Below are 16,523 nucleotides of genomic sequence, written 5' to 3'. Positions count from 1 at the left end.
CCCGTGTCCCCTGCATCAGCAGGCGGACTCTCAACCACTGCACCACCAGGGAAGCCCAGGTCTCCTAATCTTGATGAGCTTCTTTGGTCCATTTATCTTGCTTCAGGTGGTTTATTGGCTGCTCCTCCCTTGATTAGCAACTGTTCAAATCTGCCCCTGGAACTTAAGGAAGATCATGGAGGCTGGAGTCTTGCCTACAAGAAACAGGACAAAAAGGCCTATGTGCCCGGGAACCCACAAGGCCCTGCTCAATTTTACTATGACAGAAAATTAGACAAACTAGTGGAATCTAACAGAGTCTAGAAATAAGCTCACATATCTAGGGACAATTTGTGACAAAGCTGAAAGATAATGTAATGCAAGATGTCTAGCCTTTTCTACAAGTGCTGCTAGTGAAACAGGAGGGAAGAGGGTAGGGCACAACGTTTAAAAGAATGACATAGGGGCTTCCCTGGTGGTGCAGTGGTTGGGTGTCCGCCTGCCTATGCAGGGAGCACGGGTTCATGCCCCGGTCTGGGGGATCCCACGTGCTGCGGAGCGGCTGGGCCCGTGAGCCGTGGCCGCTGAGCCTGTGCGTCTGGGGCCTGTGCTCCGCAGGGGGAGAGGACACAACAGTGAGAGACCCGTGTACCGCAAAAAAAAAAAAAAAAAAAAAGAATGACATAGCCCGAGGACACAACATACACTGGTTAGAACCGAATAGGTCCAAGATGGAGGACGAATCAACTTCCACTAGACCTTGAGCCTCAGTATACACTCATTGTAACACATCAGCAAGCTAAATGACACACCGACAGGTGCCATGACAGTTCTGAGGCAGACTATAAGGATCAAAAAGTGGGCAGTGAGGGGCTTCCCTGGTGGCGCAGTGGTTAGGAATCTACCTGCCAATGCAGGGGACACAGGTTCGAGCCCTGCTCCGGGAAGATCCACCATGTCGCGGAGCAACTAAGCCCTTGTGCCACAACTACTGAGCCTGCACTCTAGAGCCCGCAAGCCACAACTACTGAAGCCCACGTGCCTAAAGCCCCTGCTCCGCAATAAGAGAAGCCACTGCAATGAGAAGCCTGCACACCGCAACGAAGAGTAGCCCCTGCTCTCCGCAACTAAAGCCCGCACGCTGCAACAAAGACCCAACACAGCCAAAAATAATAAATAAAACAAATAAATTTAAGAAAAAAAAAAGTGGGCGGTGGCCCAGTTCCTAGAAATCCCCACCCCTTCCCCCAAATAGCTGGAAAACTCCTCCCACTAATTAGCCTGTGAAATTACCCAGCCCATAAAAACTGACAATCCCATACCCTGGTGCCTCTCTCACCTTCTGAGATGGCCCACACCCTGTCTTTGGAGTGTGTTTCTCTCTAAATAAATCCACTTCTTACCTACCACTTTGTCTCTAACTGAGCTCTTTCTGTGACGAGACATCAAGAACCTGAGCTTCATTAAGTCTTGAGACCAGGTGTGATCTCAGTTAAAAGACTGTGGGTTCAAGTCCCAGTATGGGCTTTGGCTGGGTTTGAGTCCCAATCTCGAATGGTTACATGGTTTCACTGGGACACAGGGACATACAACTGTACAAAAATGAAATTGCATCCATACCTCACACATATCCGAAAAGTACCTCAAAATGGATCGTAGATTTAAGTGTAAAACATAAAAGCTTCTGGAAGAAAACACAGGAGAAAGTCTTTGTGACCTTGGCTCCAGTGATCCATAAAAGAAAAAATAAATTGGACTTCATCAAAATTGAAAACTTTTGCTCATCCAAACATACTACCAGTGCTGACTTAAAAAATAAAATGCACAGGGACTTCCCTGGTGGCACAGTGGATTAGATTCCACGCTCCCAATGCAGGGAGCCTGGGTTTGACCCCTGGTCAGGGAACTAGATCCCACACACATGCTGCAACTAAGTTGTGGCATGTTGCATGCCACAACTAAGGAGCCTACCTGCAGCAACTAAGGAGCCATGTACTGCAACTAAGGAGCCAGCCTGCTGCAACTAAGACCTGGCACAACCAAATAAATAAATAGTTTTTAAAAATGCACAATGTGAGGGCTTCCCTGGTGGCGCACTGTTTGAGAGTCTGCCTGCCGATGCAGGGGACATGGCGGGTTCGTGCCCCGGTCCAGGAAGATCCTAGAGCCCGTGCTCCACAACAAGAGAAGCCACAGCAATGAGAAGCCCGCACACCACAACGAAAAGTAGCCTCCACTCACTGCAACTAGGGAAAGCCCACGCGCAGCAACAGACACAACAGAGCCAAAAATAAATAAAATAAAATAAATTAATTTAAAAAATAATATATTAAAAAGAGTAGTTAGGGGAGGAAGCTCAATATATATGTGATTTTGGTGAAGGGGGAGTACATGCAGTCAAGCACATATTTTTTGCAGAAGGTCGTGTGAGGGTTACTGCTAGTCATGAGGAGCAGACGTCACCATGAAGGAATTTAGTGCTTTTCTAGATATGAGGAGATGCAAGAATTGGGCTCATAAAATCAGCTCCTGAAACTATCCAACTATATCTGAAGACCTGATCTGCCAGTTTTTCCAGAGCAGAGAGTGCCTCATTCCTGATCTCCATCCTGAATTCTTTTATTTATTTATTTTTGGCTGCCTTAGGTCTTCGTTGCTGAGCGCAGGCTTTCTCTAGTTGTGGCGAGTGGGGGGCTACTCTTTGTTGCGGCACATGGGCTTCTCATTGCGGTGGCTTCTCTTGTCGCGGAGCACAGACTCTAGGAGCGCAGACTTCAGTAGCTGTGGTTCACTGGCTCTAGAGCGTAGGCTCAGTAGTTGTGGCGCACAGGCTTAGTTGCTCCGCGGTATGTGGGATCCTCCCAGACAGGGGCACGAACCCGCGTCCCCTGCATCGGCCCGACACTTGGTTTCTGACAGTTCTGTGCTGCCATCTAGCCTCTATTATTTCTGATTGTTATCATTTCCATCTTTCCCATGGTACCCAGTCCTATTTCCTATCATCCATCCCAGACTGCAGAGGATGGCCACTCACTATGGGCTTTTGAGCAATGTTCCTGCCCCCTCACCAGTGCATCCCTTGTTGCCTTGGTAAATGGCATTCTCTAGGGAAAGAGCAATACATACTCTCGGGTCTTTGAGGACTGTGGGATAGAGAATTGATTTAACACTGACACCTAGGGACCCAAAGCACCATCACTGGCTCCATTCTTAGTGCAGGGGTGTACTGTGGGGGTCAGGTGACAATCCAAGCGTGTTCTACGCTCTCCAAATAGAGTCCTAGCCCAGGTCCATTTCACATGAACCCACTGGGTCCAAGACCCCTGGGTCATTTCCCTGGTTTCTGGATGTATCATTCGAATGGTCATATGAGGCAGTTGGCAGTGTACAAGAAACAGCTAACCCAACAGTCCTGAGACTAATGTCCTTGCAGCCTGCTTGCAAGGCTGGCCCTTAGCTGGTGTCTGGGAACTTCGATTATGGGAGCGTCCCCACCACTAACTGATAAAAATGGCTCACTGTGCCAAACCTGTTTCGGTTTATATTAAACACCTGCTTTCCTTTGGGGAGTCTGGAATTTTAGTTCATGCCAGCAGAGGGTACTTAGGTGACCAGCTGCCAGTAAGAACCCTGGGTGCTGAGTCTCTTATGAGCTTCCCCGGATGGCAACATTACACACGTATTGTCATAACTCATTGCTGGGGGAATTAAGCAAATCCTGTGTGACTCTAATGCCAAGGGATTCTTGGAAGCTTGAGTCTTGAGTCATCATATTGATGACATGGTGTGAATTGGCCTGATGAGCAGGAAGTGTTGAGCACATTGAGGCTTTGTTAAGACACAGGCCCTCTGGAGGGTCAAGGGCTTGTCCCCTCGGTGAGGTCACTAGGCAGCGGCATGTCAGACATCCCTCGGAATTAAACACAGGCTATTGCACTTTGCACATCTTACCACGATAAAAGGAAGACAAGACTTGGGTTTTGGATGCAGCATATTCCACACTTGGGGACTCTGTCAAGACACATTTATCAGGTGACACAGAAGGCTGTCAGCTGTGAATAGGACCCAGAGGAAGTAAAGGGCTTTGCAGCAGGGCCAGGCTGCAGGGCAAGCAAACTCCTGCTCGGTCCACAAGGTCCAGCTGGTCGCCTGGTACTAGAAGCAGACAGAGATGTGAAGTGTTTCTGGCAAGTCCCAGTAGGAGTCCTAGTGCACACCCTCAGGGCCCTGGAGCAAAGCTCTGCCTTACCCAGTGACTGAACACCGTTCCAAAAATGAAACTAAACTTGACCATGGGACCTTGGGACCTTGGGGCACCAAGTGACTATGTGGTCAGAGCAGCCTGTCACATGAGCTGGTTCTGTGGGACCAAACGTTCACAGCAGCGGCCCATCACACCATGGAACTGCTGGGTTTGTGGCACAAGAAAGAGTCACCCACCACTGTGGCCGCAGCACTTCTCCCTTGGCCACTGGCCGAAGCCAGCTTGGGGAGGGGCTCCCTCTGTCTGGAGGCTAGTGTCCGCAGGGTCCACGTGGTGGCTTTTGGTACGAGAGCTCTTAATTTTACTACAAGACATTAATCCATGTTTTACATTATGGTTTAACTCTTTTCCCATCTTGTTTAAGAAATTCTTTCCTACCCTCAGGTCATCAAGATATTCTCCTACATTACCTTATTGTAAAAGCTTGATAACTTACACACTGATGTCTTTAATCCACTTGGAATCAATTTGCTTATGATGTCAGATTGGGCTTGCATTTTTCCCCCCAATTTTTTTAAAACATAATTTCATACTTAAAGAAAGTTTGCAAGAAGAATACAAAGGGGACTTCCCTGGTGGCACAGTGGTTAAGAATTGCCTGCCAATGCAGGGGACACGGGTTTGAGTCCTGGTCTGGGGAGATCCCACATGCCACGCGAGCCACAACTACTGAAGCCTGCATGCCTAGAGCCCGTGCTCTGCAACAAAAGCCACCAAAATGAGAAGCCCATGCACCGCAACGAAGAGTAGTCCCCGCTTGCTGCAACTAGAGAAAAGCCCTCGCGCAGCAACAAATACCCAACACAGCCAAAAATAAATAAATAAATATATAAATACATAAAAAAGAAAAAAAATACAAAGAATTGCAATATAGCCTTAACCCAAGTTTCTATTGTTTTAATACTGTATTTGATTGATCTGTCTCGTCTCATTTTCTCCATACACACAGACACACACACACACATTATCTTTCTGAGCCATATGAGGGTAATTTGAAGACAAAATAGACCTTTGCTCATCAATACTTCAGTGTGTAGGAACACTCTTTTATATAGCTACAGTACAATTAGCAAAATCAGGAAATTAATATTAAGACAATACTATTATCAATATACACAAATATTGAATCATTATGTTGTTACATCTGAAACTAATATGTTATATGTCAGTTATGTCTCAATTTTTAAAAGATAATACCACTATCTAATCAACAGACCTTAGCCAGATATTGCCAATTGTCCCAATACTGTTTGTTTTTAATTAATTAATTTATATTTTATTTTTTGGCTGCATTGGGTCTTTTTTGCTATGCACTGGCTTTCTCTAGTTGCGGCGAGTAGGGGCTACTCCTTGTTGCGGTGTGCAGTCTTCTCGTTGTTGCGGAGCACGGGCTCCAGGCACGCGGGCTTCAGTAGTTGTGGCATGTGGGCTTAGTTGCTCCACAGCATGTGGGATCTTCCCGAACCAGGGCTCGAACCTGTGTCCCCTGCATTGGTAGGTGGATTCTTAACCACTGAGCCACCAGGGAAGTCCCCAGTACTGTTTTTATGGACTCCAGGATTACATGTTGTGTTCAGCTGTCAAGACTCTTCAGTCTCCTTTAGTCTGGAAGAGTTCATGAGTTCATGGATCTTTCTTGGTCTTTCATGATCATAGGTCAGTTATTTTGTAGAAATCTACCTATTGGGGTTTATCCAAAGTTTCCACAGATTATAATTGATGATGCTCTTTGGGCAGGAATGTCAGAGAAGTGGTGTCCTTAGAGCACCGTCCATGATTTCAGTCTGTCCTATACCTGGTGATATACCTGTGCTGTTAACATGGTGTCTGCTGGTTTCTATACTGTAAAGTGAGAACTGCAAGAACTCTCGGCCCACCCTCCCTGGACAAACCCCTCACACTAAGAGGCTTTGCCCTAACTCAGCCTAAGGCTGCACACATCCCTGGGATGACCCAGCCTCCTTGAGTGCCAGGAAAACTCAAGGCTGACACAAGAATTTACCATTTGTTCCAGCCAACACCTGAAGCTAGGCTCTTGACCTCCCTGTTCTTAGAGCGTTTATTTAAAAACCCTACAACTGTTAAGAACTTCTTCTTTCCCTTTAAGATGTATTTGTATCTCCTACAACCCAGGAGTGTCCTTCTCAAGGAGCTGAAAGTCATCCCCTTGAAAAGTCATCACGAGTTAGGCTGGGGCCTCTGTCTTCCGATCTCTGAGGGAGGAGAGAAATCTAACTTCAGTAGTGCCAGCTAGCAGACAAGGATGGCCTAATCACTTTGACACTGGCCAACCCTCTTACCACTTTTTGTAATCTTTCGCTTCCTGTACTCTGCTGGAGCCCCCACTCTGTTACCTCCCTTACCTAATGTCTGACTTTGTTTATCTTTGACAAAAGTAACTTTTTTCCCACATTGAAATAAGTATCTTTGTAGGGCCACAATTTGAGACTGTGTAAAAAATTCTGTTTCTTCTCAAACTTTCACCCCCCAATTTTAACAAGTATTGGTGATTCTTGCCTGAATCACTTATTATTTATTATTAGATGTTGCCAAATGGTGATTTTCTAATTCCATCATTCTTTTACTTTTATTACTAAGAAAGAGCTTTCCCTCCTCCTCCACTTAATTACTTATCTGAATCATTGTGGATTCATAAATTCTTAAATTAAAAATAAATTCTTATTTTACTTAATGGGTTATAATTCTTTATTGCCATTATTCATTTTGATGTACATATTGTCCCAGATTTGGCCAGTGGGTACACCTTAGAACTGGCTTCTGGATCCTTTTGACATGTCCCCATCTTCCTTTGAGCATTTCCTTCTTTTCTATCACAACAAGATTCTCAGAGTGCATCTAAGTACTTTCCTTATTCCAGCTCTGGAATCAGTCATTCCTCCAAGGACAAGAAGACCTGTTCTTTTTAGTGAACAATGGTATTTAGAAACCAAGATCTGGGCCCAGGTGTGCTCACTGCTACTCTGGTCTCATTGCTTCTATGCCTTCTCAGGAGAAAAAACTGGGAAAGAGATGTATGTATACACATACACACATAGATATAGGTTGTGTGTATGTATGTATATATATAAATATATATAGTGTGTATATGTATATACACACATATATAGAGATACATATATTTACATATATCTCTATGTACATTAAAAACCATGAGTTTGCACTAAGTTTTAGTTTTAAATCTAAAAGGGTTCATTCTATTCCTCCTCCTTTCCATATTTATAACTCTATCTTTCTCTAACGGTGAAAAATCTGGCTCCCATTATCCACAATGTTATTTACTTACTTGCACAGGCAAGAGTTCCAGAATTACTAACTTATGCCTCCAGAAACCTACAAGGTAGAGTTGCCTATTTGTTTAGCTTTCCCTTTGTCTTCAGCCTGAGGGTATATACTCCAAATGTTATACATTTGAAAAACTGGTTCATGTGTTTGTCATCCTTGTTGACTTTATTTATTCTCTTTTATTTGTGAATGTAAAACATTCACAGGTTTCCGAAATCGGAAAATATTGACTATTTTCAATACCTCATCTCATGTAAATGGAATTATACAGTATTTGCCTTTCCGTGGCTAGCTTATTTCACTTAGCAAAATGTCCTCAAAATTCATCCCTGTTGTTGCATGTGGCGGAATTTCTTTTGTTAAAGGCTGAGGATATTCCATTGTATGCATGTACCGCACTCTCTTTATCCATTCATCTATGGGTGGACATTTAGATTGTTTCCACATCTTGGCTACTGTGAATAGTGCTGCAATGAACATGGTTGTGCTAATATCTGCTGATTTCTGTACCTTTGGATAAATAAATGGCCAGAACTGGTATTGCCTCATCAGTGGTAGTTCTAATTTTTTGAGGAACACTCATACTGTTTTCCATAGCTGCTGCACTATTTTGCATTCCTACCTTTTCTCATCCTCATTAACACTTTTTTTGGCTTTTGTTCCACAGTTCTTATAATTATTCCTTCCCTTAAACTTCTCGGAGGCGTAGGATATTGCATTCCCTTCTCCAGTATCCTATCCCAGTATCACTATGCTGAAAGCCTGTTAACTTCAGCATGCTAGTGGCTTTTCCTGCCCCATGGTCACCAGTGATGGGGCTCTCATGGCCAGGCAGCTGGCAGTAAGCCAGCTCCAGCCAGCTCTGAGAGCACTCCCCACTCCTACTGTCTCAGGTTAGTTTCCCCAGAAGCAGATTTTGGTGAGTAGGCAAGGGCAGCTGGACTGGGCAGAGGAGTGTTGAACCGAGATGCAGTCACAACAGAGGCCTCAGATGGTCCCACTAGCACCGTGGATCTGGGTGGCCCTTTCATGCCCCAAATTGAGGAAAGGGGCTGGGCCTTTGTACCCCCATATTGGCCAGGATCCAGATGTGGGCTGCCCCTGAGTAGGGGGTATAGCCACAGGCAAGGCAGCTCCTTTCCACTGAAGGCAATTCCCAGACTCAGCTGAGAGCCGGCAGCAGCCAGCATTCCTGGTATTTGGTGGAAGGAGCCCCTCGGTCCTGAAGAGGCAGCTGGGCTCACACCTTGTCTGTAGTGGCAGGATTGGGCTCAGACAAGCCTGTTCTCTTGTTCTAGTCTTCCTATAACACTATGGTAGGGCTAAAAAGTTGGATGGATGGAGAGAGGAGCCAACAGAGGAGGTTGGATAGGTTCAACAGAAGGAATGAGGCAGCAGCAGCGTTTAAGCGTCTTTTACTGCACAAGCAAGTATCAAAAAGAAGAAATGGCATGTGGGGAGATACAATAGAGCAGATTTGGATTTTTTCGTACTACTTGGGTGCAAGGATTCTCTTGGGCCTCCATCTCCAGGGGTAACATGACATAGTAGGAAGGATGGCAACATTTGCAGCTCTGGACTTTGAAGATGACTGTATGTGGTCAGGCTTCACCCTGCGTTAAAGAAGTGGGTACTTAAGAGTATACAACCTATCTAGAGCCTTAAAACTCAAGATGAGAGATGGTGGAGGTGTCAGTAGTGATAAATCCAAAGGTAGGGCAGCAAGCACTCACCTCAGCTGCGTCAAACTTATGAAGAATATGTAACTCCAGCTTTTTTTCCCCGTAACCTTGAAAAATTCTGCTTTCCAGATACAAAGACAAATGGAGCCTTCTGCTTGGACTCCCGGCGCCGACCACCTAACAGCCCCCGCATGCACGGTGTGCCTGTCCGGCCAGGCCCCGCCGTGTCGCTTGCAGCAGAGGACTCCTCCCACCCAGCCCCACTAGACAGGAGAAGGAATCTTGAACTCCCTCACCCCACCCTCGGGCAGCTGTTGTATTTGTTGCCATATCTGTTTTTGCAGCAGATATCTTTTTCTCAGACACCTTCCTATCTTTTTTTTTTTTTTTTATATGCTTTTTTTTTTTTTTTTTTTTGGTGGTACGCGGGCCTCTCACTGTTGTGGCCTCTCTCATTGCGGAGCACAGGCTCCGGATGCACAGGCTCAGCGGCCATGGCTCACGGGCCCAGCCGCTCTGCGGCATGTGGGATCTTCCCGGACCGGGGCACGAACCCGTGTCCCCTGCATCGGCAGGCGGATTCTCAACCACTGCGCCACCAGGGAAGCCCAACCTTCCTATCTTTTTCTTGCACAGGTTACCTCCCTCAGAGTTTGCCTTCCAGGACACTGATATTGAGGTGGAGCCGTGTGTTCTGTCCTCACCATGCTGGATTCCACTTTGAGTGAGGCTCTGAAGCTATTTTTTCCAACTTCCATGAAATGGTCTGCAGGTACTGACTAGGGTCTACAGCCCAGCTTACTGCAACCATTCAGAAGGCAAATTATCTTTGACACATAAGCAAAGCCTATCTGAAAAGTGGCAAGTGCATCACCAGCTTGAAGACCAAGAAGGCATGGTCCAGTAAGGCAAATTGATCCCATGTGCAGAAGAGCTGCTCTGTTTCCAAGACATCACCTACCATTCTTTGTGCTGGTCCCGGAGTACCTGGAACTTTTAGTTGACTAGCCTTGGACCAAGTTCACAGGCAACCACCATTTTGCATCTTTCAACACCTTTAACACTTCCACGTTGCCACTTCCACGCCCTCATCAGCTGACTGGCCTTAAGGTTGACTAATTGATAAAGCTGCTAATGATGGCAGGAGCAGTACAACCCCAGGGATGAACGTGGGACCCCATCTTACCTTCAGCATCTCCTTGGGCTGGGCTGGCAGAGGTCTCAGAGTAGCGCAGGCCTGCACTGCGGATGCTGCAGGGCTGGGGTCACCTGGCAGAGGGGCAAGGGCCCACTCTCCTACTATATGCAACATATGTCCTTTGTGCTTTTAATTGAGCATGTGTTGGGCATCTATTGATTTTACTTTCTCAGCATTCCTCCCCTCCTGTTAACAGCACCCTCTTCCTTTGGAGAATTTCCTCTCCCGTTCCATGTGGCTGTGAACTAACTGCTCTTCCCCAGAGCTCTGGCTGGCTCCCTTCCAGTACTCGGCCTTAGTTAGGTGTCTCCTTAGTGGAGCCTACTCTGCCCACCACATCTAAAGTCTCTCAGGCCTCCCCTCCCCCATGGCAGCCTCTACCTTATGCACTGTTTTAGTTTCTTCCTGACACCATTTTGAAATCATCTGTCACCTGTTTATGACATCCCCTTCACATGAGACTGAAGGTCCACGGAGCAGGGCCCTGCTCTCCTATACTGCTGCTACTTTCCCTGCTCCTAATACAATGCCTGGACATAGTGGGTGCTCTATAAACATGAGCTGAGGGAGCTGTGCCTCAAAGAGCCTGCCTTGGTCACCACATGAGTCTGGCTTGTAACTCTTCACAGACTCGGGAAGGTGGCCAGGCAGCAGAGACTGGAACTGCCTGACTCTTGGCACTCCCGAGGCTTGTTAAACACCTCCTCTGATTCTGGGAATTAGCTGGTAACCTAAAATACAGACTGGGGGCAGGGAATGTTCAGGGTTTTATTAGCCAGTTTTTCTGTTGGCTCCCAACAGAAGCCCAACAAAACCAGCATTCCAAGTTGCAATGTTCAAAACCTTCCTAAATATTTAAAGTAACTATATTGTACCTCATCAAGAGGAAGTACTGCAATTTACTTAACCAATCCCCTCTGACAGCTCTTTAGATTCTCCTAGTTTTCTGCAGTTATAAATAGTGCTACTAGGAACACCATGGTGCTATATAACCTTTTTCTGCACTCAGAATTATTTTCAAGGATGGCTTCTCAGAATTGGAATTTCTGGAGTGGACAGCACCAATATTTTAAGGCGCTTGCTACCTTTTTCAAAATTTCTTCCCACAAAAAAGTTGTACAGCAGCCTGCCTCATCACCCTGCAGTCAGCACTGAGGATGACTGAGGTAATGTGACAAGCAGAATCACCTCCCTTTGGTTCTGTTTTGTACTTCCTTTGCCACTCATGAGAGCGAGCCCCCCACCCCACCCCAAACAACATACACATTCTGTGCATTCTCAGCCAAGACTTCATGAGTCTTGAGTTCTTCCCTTTACTGTGCCTTATATACATGGCTATGTTAGGCTTCATTAGAGTAATTAAACCTTTTAATTCCATCACATGACAGGCTTCCTCCCTGAAGGCTGCTCTTTCCTGCCCTTCTAAGAGCTCAAGCTTCTCTAGGTCTGACCCACTTCCAGCCTATGGCTGAGGTGAGAGGTCACTGAGAAGACTTGCCTTCCAGACTCCCGGTGTGACTTCTGTCATCATCTGATGCCCCTTCACAGTGTGACACTGACAGGAGTGGATGGGTGAACATGCCAGAGCACACACTTCCCTACAATAAAAAAGAAAACTAAACAAGACCTAGAGAACTGCACTGACGGTAAATCTAAGGGTTTAAGTAAAACATATGAACTGCTAAGGATCTAAAGTATCCCTGAAGTCCAACTTCCCTCACATTAGACATAAGGGCATGGATGAGGTCTAGAGAGGGGACAGACCGGTGGCCCTGGGCAATGTCAGTGCTAATTTCCTATCTATGACCAAAAATCAAACACCCCCACCACCAATGTGCATTAAGAAAGCAGCTAAATCATAAAAGGAAATCAACTACCAAACAAAGCAGCTGTGTACTGGTCCACCTTCTACCTTGTGGCACAGCCATGTGAAGTGAAATACATGGGCAGTTTCCATACTAGCAAAATACTTTTATTATTTTATAATGATAAAACAGGAAAGTAAAGATTTCTTTTTGGTGTATACCAGAGTTAAGGGAAGTAGAAGAATAAGGGAATTAATAGGATTTTTATGTACTTTGATGACAGTAAAAAGTTAACAATACCAACTGTTTGACATAAAACTTACGGCCCCCAAAACACATATATAAAGGATCATAGTTTTAAAATCTATAAAAGTAAAAAATATACAGTCAGAAGCTCTAACGCTTATTCCATTTTTAATATAAAATTGTAAACATTTATTTACACAAAGCAAGTGTGTATAACAAAAGTCCAAGCACCCTTTTCTTTTGAGTCATGGCTCCTGGAAGATGGGGATTTGCACTGAAGTGGAGTTGTCTCCTTCCCTGACTACCCAAAAACCAGATTCATAAATAAAGCCACAGGCAGCTCCCTGGGGGGGACTCCAAGCATCACATTTTATTGCTCTGACACTGCAGCAAGTGAGAAGCCTGCTGTCTGTCTAGGTGGCCCCAGGACTAAGGCAGGGGCAGCCCTCCCCACAAGGGGGATGCAGAGGCGTGAACGCCCGGGGATGGAGGTGAGCAGCAGCCAGAGGGAGACCAGGAGAGGAACAAGGACCCACCACCAGCCTTCGGGCCCGTTATTTTTGGTAGAAAACCTGCTGAAGTCACCCTCTTCCCCTTCAGATCGGGGAACTCACTCAGAGGGTGGAGTCTTCACTGGCTTTATGATTCATTCCCTTCTTTGAGAGTTATATTCAGTAGCTGGGGAAGGCAGGGAGGGTGTTTAAAGGGGAAATGGCCCAAACACCACCGGTGGTGGCAAATGGCTATTAGAGAAGAAGATCTGAGGGTCCAAGTACCCCCATGAAAGGCACTGCTGGTGCAAAATAATTACCAATGTGTGTACAACCCTTTGTCCCCTCAAAGCCACTCAAGCTGGTTATGTGAATATTTTCCTTGGCTCTTTACATACCCTACTCCTTGAATTATCCATTTTGAGGCTCCAGGGAAATAAAAATGGGGTTGTGGTTTCACCAGAGACCACTCTGCACATACGCCACTCTTTTCAGTGTACTATTTTCTCTCCGACACCCCATTTAAAAGGGTCTCACCTTGTGCTTACCATGTTGCTTTTGTTACATCGAAGTGCTCTGTCTTCATTTCCCACAAACAGCCCACAGGTTGTTGTGGACTCTTAGCTTAGTCAAGACTTAAAAAGTCAGAGACCTTAAGAAAAAAATCCACTCGAATCTTTAGAAAGGATGTATTAGTGTTACAAAGCAATTCTCTTTAAAAAGTGCAAGTCATCTGACAAGGGAGTGGCAGAAGTAGTAAAACAAAGTGGAATTCCTTCCTCTGGCCCGGCCTGCATCCTCCCGGCCAAACAGGGCACACCTGTTTTTCTCCTTCCCACAAACCTTTGCTTTCTGGGGAAGGGATACCCAGCTCCTTACTACACTACGCTTGCCTAGGGAATTCTAATGACTCTTTCTTTTCCTCTCCAATCTAGTAAATCAGTGGCTTAAGGAGTTTTTCCATTTGGGCTGGAGAGAGAAAGAAGGGGAGGCAGAAAGAAAGGTTATGGGAAATGAAGACAGGGTGCAGGAAAGACATCTGTGCATAACTCAACAATGATCACCTTCCTAACACATTAAATATGAGTTTTCGGAGAAACTGCAAAAGGAGAAACAACAAAAGAGGACACAGGAATCCCAATTATTTCATTTCAGCATTTGGCCTGGGGGCCGCCTGGGGTCTTGCTACCAACACATGGGAGGAAGGGATTCCTCAGCCCACATCCTCCTAAATGCCAGCCTGGAAGAACAGCATTCTGGGAGGAGGAGGAGCTGCTGGAAAGACCAGATCTGTGTCACTAACTCTGCTGTCTCACGGCATCCTGTTCCTTTTTGGCACATGCAGTCACAGCCTGCACTTACGGAAATGATTTTCCAGTGAGCCTCCCTTTGCCCTGAAAGCTGACAAAGAGCAGGAATAAAAAAGGCTCTTAATCAAAAGGAAACCCTAAGTTTCCAATGCCACTTATCAATTTAAACCACCACCTACCCTAATCTGTTTTAAAACCTTAAAAAAAATTTAAAATCTTTTCTATGCTACAAATTGCAAATAGTTCTGCTATAAAGTTTCAACAAAAATTTGTCCCAAAATGGGGCAAGTGGAGAAATCTTGGATTAAGTCAACATGATAGCACAGATTTTTATAAGCCTGACATCGTGGGGTTTCACTGTTGGTTTTTTGGTCATTTTGATAGAAAACCACCTGCAGAACCCTGTCCTGCTGTCCCAACATCAGATAACGACGCCAGCAGATGGGGTGGGGCCAGCCCAACATACCACAACTGCTGGCTGGGAGCCCTGGGCCCCACAGAGCCTGGGAGGACCAGGCCTCAGCCCCATGGCTCTAGCTCTACCTGCCCAGCTCCCCGGGCTGTGGGGTTTTGGTCCAAGGTAGTTTTGCTCTTCCTTGAATTTGAGAACAAAAATATAGGCTGTATGAACACTGAAAACACCACAAATCCTCCTGTTACTGAGGCCCTAGAAGGTCGTCCAAATCATTCATCCACTCCTCCGAAGTCCTGTTCTTCAGCAGGGAGTCGATCAGGTCGGCATCTCCGGCCATGCTGGCCAGCCCGCTGCTACCTGGCTGCCCACTGTAGGCAAAGGGCAGTTCTTGGCCTGCGGTCCGCACAGGGTAGGCCTGGGCGCAGTGTAGCCCTGCCCGGCCGCCCACTGTTGGGGCGGGGCTCTGGCTGAAGGCCCCCAGCTCAGGCCCAGCTGGGCTCAGGCCTGGCAAGGCCTGCTGTGGGGCTCCCTGGGGAGGTGCTGGGGCTGGGGCACTGGTCCTCTGCTGTGTGCTCACAGGGGGCAACATGGACCCCGCTGCAGCTGCTGAGCTCATGGGGGCCATGGGCCTGCTGGGCATCGCTTGGGAGAACTGCGGGCTGGACATTTTCAGATGGGCCTGCTGCATGTGGAAACTGGAAGCTGCAGTGAAGGGGCTTACGGAGTTGTTCCCTGGGGTTTGGCCACTCAGGTTCGGCATTCCCTGATGTTGCCATGTGGAATTCTGGCCTCCCATGGTTGCCGATACCCTTGGGACCTGTGGCTTAGTTAAACCAGAGTTCAGGGTCCCCTTATTGTGCTGTTGGGAGAGACCCGAGTTCCCCAGAGAGTTCTGCCCATAGGCAGCTGAAACCGAGGTGTTCGGGCCCACACCAGTCTGCCGTGGAATGTGGGCGTGTCCATTGGTGGCCTGTGGTGGGGGCTGGGCAACTCTCTGGGTCATACCAGAAGCCATGCCATAGAGGCTGCCCTGTGGCATGCTTTGTGAGCCAGTGAACTGAGCCACACCCCGGTCCTGCTGGCCTGAGCTTGAAGGGAGAGAAGAAACCGAAGTGTGTCCAGGGCCCATTGGCATCAGATTCCCGGCCTGAGCGAACACTCGAGGACAGCTGGAGTTAGATGGACCCAAGTTGTTCATGCCAGGCATGGCAGAAGAGGACCCTAGAAGACAGAGAAAATTCTGTCAACTAAGCTAGCATTTCTTCACCACCACTATGGAGATACCTCCAAGACCCAAGCTGCAGCTGCTATCCCACAGGCCTGAAAGGCAAAATCAAAACACCAGATACCTCATGATCAGTGGAACCTCAAAGAGAGCCCTGGGGGCAAAGGTTTCCCAGCCAGTCTGGAGCAAAAGGAGATTAAGACAGGCACAGAGGAAGGGGCAAACTCTATGGCTAGAATGTGGGGAGAGTGTCTAGAGATAAAAGGAAGAGATGGTCCCGGCCAGATTCAGAAGAGCTGCAGCAACCATAGGAGGGGACAGGGTTGCAAAGCTAAAGGGTAACTGGACTGTGACTCTGGTTTAGACCTAGCTCAGCAGGGACTGTCAGGATCACTTAGATGAGGCCCACACAGTGTGGCACTGCAGGGTGGTGAAGGGAGGAAGGAGTCTGGACTGAAATCAGAAGGTATTTACTGAGCACCTGCTCTGTGGTGGGTTCTGTGCTGGGGAGACAGCATGGAATGGGACAGAGAGGTCCTGTCCTCAGAGAACTTGCTATTTGGGACTCTGTCTTAAGCAGTGGATGCATGGTGACAGCCCTGACA

The 16,523-nt window shown here is 47.0% G+C and overlaps 2 protein-coding genes across 3 annotated transcripts in view; one reads left to right on the top strand and one right to left on the bottom strand.

The window, feature by feature from the left end:
- The window catches only part of HNRNPH1 (heterogeneous nuclear ribonucleoprotein H1), a 264,799-nt gene that overhangs the window by 116,035 nt on the left and 132,241 nt on the right, over positions 1-16,523 (top strand). The window lies entirely within an intron of this gene.
- MAML1 (mastermind like transcriptional coactivator 1) overlaps positions 12,380-16,523 on the bottom strand; it is a 46,774-nt gene continuing 42,630 nt past the window's right edge. The window contains exon 5 of the mRNA XM_059060512.2: positions 12,380-15,914. Within this exon, the coding sequence (XP_058916495.1) occupies positions 14,935-15,914 (980 nt within the window). The 3' untranslated portion in view covers positions 12,380-14,934. The remainder of the gene's footprint in view (positions 15,915-16,523) is intronic.

This window comes from Kogia breviceps, chromosome 4 (genome assembly GCF_026419965.1).
Source record: "Kogia breviceps isolate mKogBre1 chromosome 4, mKogBre1 haplotype 1, whole genome shotgun sequence".
Classification (NCBI taxonomy): Eukaryota; Metazoa; Chordata; class Mammalia; order Artiodactyla; family Physeteridae; genus Kogia; species Kogia breviceps.
The sequence above is the reverse complement of the archived record's forward strand: the minus strand, read 5'-3'. Positions and strand labels throughout refer to the sequence as shown.